At 41.5% G+C, this 7,425-nt stretch overlaps 1 protein-coding gene across 3 annotated transcripts; it reads right to left on the reverse strand.

The window, feature by feature from the left end:
• Window positions 1-582: 582 nt before the first annotated feature.
• LOC115572198 (uncharacterized) lies at window positions 583-6,512 on the reverse strand. 3 transcript variants are annotated; one of them, XM_030402041.1, is made up of 10 exons: window positions 5,419-6,512; window positions 5,202-5,297; window positions 4,903-4,944; window positions 4,701-4,757; window positions 4,552-4,611; window positions 4,260-4,316; window positions 4,125-4,170; window positions 3,277-3,321; window positions 3,129-3,188; window positions 583-949 (listed from the first exon to the last, which is right to left on the reverse strand). In XM_030402041.1, the coding sequence occupies exons 1-9, from the start codon at window positions 6,161-6,163 to the stop codon at window positions 3,152-3,154; spliced, it is 1,185 nt and encodes a 394-aa protein (XP_030257901.1). In that variant the 5' UTR covers window positions 6,164-6,512; the 3' UTR covers window positions 583-949; window positions 3,129-3,151. The 3 variants fall into 3 exon arrangements, with proteins under 3 accessions (XP_030257901.1, XP_030257902.1, XP_030257903.1); XM_030402043.1 differs by lacking the exon at window positions 583-949 and having other exon boundaries at window positions 3,133-3,188; window positions 3,268-3,321; XM_030402042.1 differs by lacking the exons at window positions 3,129-3,188; window positions 3,277-3,321; window positions 4,125-4,170; window positions 4,260-4,316.
• Between the last annotated feature and the right edge of the window lie 913 nt (window positions 6,513-7,425).

Below are 7,425 nucleotides of genomic sequence, written 5' to 3' on the forward strand. Positions count from 1 at the left end.
ACTGTATCTACCGGTTCATCCGCCATGTTTGTTTACACTGAAGTCACGTTTGACCACGCGAGATTTGCAATATTGCGCGTTAAGAACCTGATACTCTGCTGAAGAATCGGTTAGTGTGTGGTGTGCACTACGGAGAACACCACACACTATAAGATCAGCAGAGAGAGATCTTGTGCGATCTGTCTTTTGTTATCATCAAGTGTGTGGTCTCCTAATCTGTGAAGGTTTGACAAATCCTGTAGTGTGTACCCGCCTTTAGAGAAATGTCTTAATACATTATGAAACTCAAACTCATATTAAACAAATTACTTTATTGTAAACAGTTTTACAATTTCTGCATGCATTCTGACACTTTTTGCTGCAGTTAAACATTACTTGGCAGGATTTATGCACATCTTTGTGCATTTTGAACACCAACACTTCTTGCTGCAGTGAAAATTACTTGACAGGATTTATGCACATCTTTGTGCATTTTGAACACCAACACTTCTTGCTGCAGTGAAAATCACTTGGCAGGATTTCTGCACATCTTTGTGCATTTTGAACACCTCAACACTTGCTGCAGTGAAAATTACCCATAAATTTAGCGATAATATATATAATATATAATAATAAAAAAGTGACTGAAATCATTTCAGAAAGTAAAACCGCTAGCACAAATAAGACCACTGCCATAAATGAATATGAAATTCACATGACCAAACTTCATCAAATGAATGAATTGCTTATAAATTCTTCCTCTTTTGGGAAGTGATTGTATTGTACACTTAATTTTTTACATCTGTCCATGTGCGCCTTTTCAGCGCACGTTCAGCTTGTAATGCATTCATGCACTCCTCTTTCCCAGGAACTCGTAGAAGTGTGATATACTTCCCCAACTGCCTCCATACAGCTTCTTTCTCCCGTTTACTCCAAGGCCTGCGACGGATGCCTTTTGGAAGATCCATATCTTTAACAGAAATCACACATGCCATCCATATTATTTATGAATTCAAGTGGTCATGATGTAAAAATCTTTATGAATCGATCGTGAATTGTACACAAGTCACATTTACGAAAAATGTTTTACAATGAACAGATCAGTCCACATTTAATTTAATGTTCAATACAACCAATACGTCTCCAGGTCTGCAGACACATAGGCTACTATTGGAGCAGAGCAGAGCAGAGCAGACCCACTGGAATTAATTTACAGAGGAATTAAACGCGTACATGATCGAGATTTAATTCCGATTTAACCACCCACTTACTTATGAATAATCATTTTCATTCGGAATTAGGTAATTAAATGGTCTTTTTAAAGCTGAATTAATTTTCATTTGGAATTGAAGCGCCCATGTAAGTGTAGCCATAGCGAGGCTACACAACAGTCACATCCACTGTGCTCTAATGGAGGCTACATCTTCACATGTTGAACTCAACAAAGTGCAGCCAAATACCACGCTGAAGAGATCAAACTAGCAGAGGCTCCTCTCACAGCTGCAGGTGAGACACAGGTGAGCTACAGGTCAGCTGGCTGGAGAGCACAGTGCCAACCTGCGCTGCATTACGAGCACATGGGACTCTAACCCCCAATTTCCACTGGATATGTGTCTGCTGCGTTGCAGCTCCGATCCGGTTTTGCGCCGCCGTCCGCCGATCCCCACCGGTTGCGGTTTGAGTCCGCCACAGCGCAGTGCGGTAGACAGCTGGCTCACGAGGCAGAGGAGTTCCCGCGATAATCACATAATCACTCATGACCGCAGTTAACACAAAGTGTTCCCGACCACAGGATCAGCAGAAGAGCTTGTGTTTGTCTCTTTTGTTAGATTTGTGTACTGGTGTCAATACGGGGCGTTTTATTTTGAAAGGTAACCGGATGCTGTTTGTTATTTTGGCGCTGGACTGCCTGTCTGCTCCGTGCTAAATTCAGCTAAATTGCTGTGTCCTGCCCCAGCATCCGCTAGATATAGGAGGCCTGCATATCTGCTCCGGACTGTCGGAGCTGGGACGGAGCTGATACACAGCGCAGCGGACCTGGTGGGGATTGACACATTGACTAAAGTGAAACGTATCTGCTCTGCTGGCGTGGCGGCGACGCAATGCAGCGGAGATGTATCCAGTGGAAATTAGGGGTAAGTCCTCCCGTATAACTTTTTGCTGAGAAATAAAGGCACCAAGGCAAAACCTGTCTCTCACAGCTACAGCTGTAAGTGAAGCTTCAGCTTGGACCACTTCCCTGTCCCTCCTTTCTCTCTACCCATTCTTACTCCAGCTGTCGGCATCTGTACAATCACGATCACAAAGGTAGTCTATCCCTTTGGCTCTGTGCTAAAAAGGATGTCATCACTTATGTCATAGTCAGACACGTTTATGTTAACTATCCGAGCAATAATCACCGTGAAACAGGCGATGGAAACAAGCACAGGTGTCATCAGGCTGCGGCGCACAGTATAACGCAGGGAGAGAAAATAAGCCGAGCAATTGTGAGGTCCGACTTTTTCATGGACAGTTTGGACAACACCAAAACCAGACAGGAACTATGCTCACAGGATGCAGTAGGGGGAAAGTCACTGTTGATGCACGACTGCCGATAAGGATGTGATACAGATTCATCTTAAAAGATCCAAACTGTCCCTTTAGGTACAAATGTGCCATAGTTAAGCTACAAATCCTGCATAGTTCTAGGGTTGGGTATTGTTAAGAAACTCACGATTCAATTTTGATTCTTTAGGTCGCAATTCAATTCAATATCGATTCTGACTTAAATGCTTTGATATCGATTCAGTAATAAGTAGTAACAAATAATCCATTAGAGTGATAAGTTTTTGATTCAAGAAAGTCATTTTAAATTATAAATCTTTCCTCTAGGAAGTTCTAGTTCGAATTGAAATGTAAACAAAGGTACTCGATGTGTTTAGTTATAAAATAGTGCAACCATAAGCTGAGACAGTGCCATTGTTTCTGGGGCTGCATTTTTGCCTGACATAAACATAGAAATGACCACAGTCCCTCCGCCCTCCGGCTAGACACGAGGGGTAAACGTTGACAATGACACCAATTTACTTTGAATTCATGTAGTTATTTTGTTGATTACAACTTCTTGAGTTCTTTCACTTACTAACAGTAATTTTAGGAAATAGGTTTACCTGACTCTCCTCTCTTCTGGACTTTAAATGGTTGGGAAAAGGAGGGGCTTTGTGGCTCTTCTAAAAAAGAAAATACACATAAACATTAGACAAACTACATTTACAGGCAACAAAGAATGAACAGATCTCAAGTCATAATCATCTGAACATGAAGGCCAAGAACGCTCCTTCGTCCTTTTTCTCTTGGAGGACCCTTGATGAGAAGAAAAACACACAGAGAAAAGATTTTAGTATAAAGCAGATATGCAGGCCTCCTATATGTGTTTGTGCAAGGAGCTACTTACCTGTTTGTTGACATCCGTGTGTTCCGGTAGCTAGACCAAACTAGCATATCCATCGAGTGTGCACTTAACAGGCTTAACAGGCTATTGTAAGGCTCATGGCTCATGACAGGCTGTAACATGGACATGTACATTATGAACATAAACACGAAAATGCTGGATTATGTTTCCGTCTCCGCCAGTGAGGGAGTAAGTGCACGCTCGACGGATTGACTAGTTTGGTCTAGCTACCGGAAGACACGGATGTCAACAAACAGGTAAGTAGCTGTTTGCACAAACACACTGTTTTAACTACTTTTTTATTCATTTTGAGTCATACACGCTACAGTGCTGTGTGCTAAGGTGTCTGCTGATGTTGCATAACTTTTGGTGTGAGATGTGGAGCATGTTAAGACGCTTAAAACACAGTGCAAAGTTCTGACTCCATGCTGTTAGCGTTCAATGCTAAGTCTCCGTTCACGGAGCTCTGTAATGGTTGGACCAAATTTGTTCGCGTCTTCGGTACTGGCAAGTCAAGGGTAGCTTGAGCAATGAAGCTGCATGTTTAAATCGACCGAAGTTCTCCTTTAACAAGACATGAGTCCTGAGGCTCAGGGTGAACAACAAAGGAGGGATCCCTCAGCCAGGACGGGCAGACGTGCAATAGATGTGGTATACAGACAACAGTTCACAACATGGAAATTATTACACAGGAGCAGAAAAAAAAAAGGTTTACCTGTCTCTCCTCTCTCCTTGGGAAAAGGAGGGGCTTTGTGGCTCTTCTAAAAAAGAAAATGCCACATAAACATTATTTAGACAAACTACATTTACAAGCAACAAAGAATGAACAGATCTCAAGTCATAATCATACCATCTGAACATGGAGAAGGCAGAGAACGCTCCTTCGTCCTTTTTCTCTTGGAGGACCCTTGATGAGAAGAAAAACACACAGAGAAAAGATTTTAGTATAAAGGTACCTTAACAAGACATGAGAAATGGAGAAGCCTCAGGCCCTGAGGTCTCTCCATTTCTTCCTGAGGCTCAGGGTGAGCAACAGAGGAGGGATCCCTCACCCAGGCAACAGACATGCAATAGATGTGGTATACAGACAACAGTTCACAACATGGAAATGATTAAACAGGAGCAGAAAAAAAAAGGTTTACCTGTCTCTCCTCTCTTCTGGACTTTAAATGGTTGGGAAAAGGAGGGGCTTTGTGGCTCTTCTAAAAAAGAAAATGCCACATAAACATTATTTAGACAAACTACATTTACAGGCAACAAAGAATGAACAGATCTCAAGTCATAATCATACCATCTGAACATGGAGAAGGCCGAGAACGCTCCTTCGTCCTTTTTCTCTTGGAGGACCCTTCATGAGAAGAAAAACACAAAGAGAAAAGATTTGAGTAAAAGGTACTTTAACAAGACATGGATATAGTCCATGGTGGGACAGCACAAGACAATTATTACACAGGAGCAGAAGAACCGAAGAATGAGAAAACAAGATTGTTTACCTGTCTCTCCTCTTTTTTCCTCTGATGGCTTTCTATCTGGTTCTACAATAAAAGATCAAGTCGTGTCATACTATCAGATGCACTGACATCATTTTTTGTTTAGTCCTCCAAATCAGTAAACCAGCTCATTTCCTCTGCTCCTAAAGCCCTCCATGCTCATGAACCAGCCTGCCAACTAGTACTCCTATTAAGATGGCCTGCTCTCCCAGCTTTGCAAGTTTATAACCCAGCAATAAAATCAAGTCGAAGCGGTGAAAGAACGATAACCAACCAATTATTGACAATGAATAAATTCATACCATCCATGTCTTCAGGAAGCTCTAAAGTTTCCCCACTGTCATTGCTTTGCGTGACCTGGGATTCTTGTATTGATCCATCTTTGGCAGACAAAGCCACTAATGACAGAAAACAAACATTTTTTAATTATATTAAATCCACCACACTTTCTTAAAAGTAAATCATGCAACAATAAATTATGATTCATAATATGAAATCTTTTTCTCATTTTACACTCACTTTCTAAGTCTAAATCAAGCTCATCAAGAGATTTGCCTCTGTAGACATCAGTTCCAAGTTCAATAGCCATGAGCAGCTTGCTCATTTTAGCAAGCTGTAGCGTATTCTCTGTGAGCCGATAATATTCGCGATGAACGCGAATATCATGTCCCATGTATTTAGCAAGCTGGTCCGATTCATTGTCTTTGAGATTCATAATCTGGCTCAGTGTAGCCACGTGTTTCCTCAGTTGGGTCGAGGTGAGTGTTTCAGGTCTCTTTGCTCCACTTAGAGCTGCATATTTCCTCAAACAGTCTGAACCTCGAATATGGGAATCGGTATTCTGTCTTGCAAAAACATACTCATAACTTTCCAAAATGTCCCTCTCCACACCCCTGTTTTCAATGAGGAAGTCAAGTGAGGAAGTCATCCCTTTTGTAAGAAGCACCGGCACTTTACGTCCTCTCTTTCCTCTGACCACTAACCGGGTAAACTCATGACTCAAATCCTTTTCTAGCCTTGAGAGGCACTTCATGATGTCTTCATTTGGTTGCTCAGCGGCTCTGTCTCTGTATGTCACCAGAGGCATTTTTGCCGCCTCACCTTGGCGTCTTCTGTTGAACAGGATGATTTGGGCAAGAAGGCACTCGCTGAGCGTCTCGTAAGCTGTTGGGTTTGGTCCATTCAGGAGCTTGTCCTTTGCCTCCTCCTCTGTGGACTTCAACACTTTCTGAAGCTTCATGACATCCTCTGTGAGTGGAATCATGTCTTTTTTGTTCCATCTTTCTTCTTCTAGGTTTGTTCTTGCATGGCGTGACACATACAGGTCCCACTCTGCAGCAACTAAGCCCAAGAAGTTCCTTACTCGGTTGGCAGCCAATTCATCTTCAGCCTTTATATGTTGTCCTATAACAATGTCACATGCTGCCTTCAGTGAGTGCCCCAATTTTAAAGCAAGAGATGGTGTGCTGTGTCTATGCGCCGAGTTGGTGAAACCAGACGCTTTTTTGGCTGCTGCTACCGCTAAGGAAAACTTTGGTGGAACCAAAACATCTTGAAGGGATTGCACTTTTCTGTCCAGGGACTTGGCAGCCAGTAGAAATCTTCCCAACTCCCTCATTCATTTTTCAACTTCAATTGAAACTTTGTCAATAACCATTCTGCCAACAATTGCAAAGCATCTTTGTGATGACTTTCCTCTATATGGAAGAAGGGATGAAGCAGCACCCTGAACTCTTCTTTTTTTCTTGGACTCAGCTGACACAGTCATTGTTTTCCGACACACTTTTTCATGTCTCCATAGCTCGTTTTTTAAAAAGAAACCGTAACATATGTTACATGGCAAGATGTTTTCTGCATCTGTATGTTCGGATGGTTGTTCCTCTTCCGATGAAGATGAAGATGAAAATGATGGCACGTAACTGCTCTCCAGATCATGGCTGGGTTCGGATGCATCGGTGCCATAGGCATCCTCAAAGAAATTAACAGATCAAATAATTTTTAAACTGTTAACACACAGCACTCCTACAACTGCCAAAAAGTTCATTTAATCCTCAAAATGTCATATTCTAAACAGAACACTAGCACAAATTTTCAAAACACAACGTACTAACAATTCACCAAATCACTTACGCATGTTGTCCTCCAACAGCAACATTTAGTCCTAAAAACACTGACAGCTGATGCGAACTGAATCAATTTACTATACTAATAACTATACTATTTGGCAAATACTGAAAAAAAAAAAGCGTGGACACAGGATTAAATACAGTTCTCATATCATAGAGTTTGTGCAGGTCAAAATGAATACATACCACTTCTTCATCCTCTTCTTCATCATCTGTGGCAAACAGTAGAATATCAAATATACCGTTAAACAAAAGTCATTTAAAAACATAGCATAGATAAACTCAAATTCAATGATGTTACCAAAGAGCTCAATCAGAAAAAAAATGCTTGACCACATGAGGTCAATTTTAACAGCACCTTGAATCACAAAGCTGTCCACTACAAATATCATATTTAGTA

Source organism: Sparus aurata, chromosome 21 (genome assembly GCF_900880675.1).
Source record: "Sparus aurata chromosome 21, fSpaAur1.1, whole genome shotgun sequence".
In the NCBI taxonomy this organism is placed as follows: Eukaryota; Metazoa; Chordata; class Actinopteri; order Spariformes; family Sparidae; genus Sparus; species Sparus aurata.

What these genes read in the sequence shown, in the direction of transcription:
- LOC115572198 (XM_030402041.1), bottom strand. Translation starts at nt 6,163, where the DNA reads ATGATTCCACTCACAGAGGATGTCATGAAGCTTCAGAAAGTGTTGAAG. An exon ending in GCTTGATTTAGACTTAGAAA is followed by an intron (nt 5,298 to 5,418) that starts GTGAGTGTAAAA and finishes TTCTGTCATTAG; the next exon opens with TGGCTTTGTCTGCCAAAGAT. An exon ending in GCCTTCTCCATGTTCAGATG is followed by an intron (nt 4,171 to 4,259) that starts GTATGATTATGA and finishes TTTCTTTTTTAG; the next exon opens with AAGAGCCACAAAGCCCCTCC.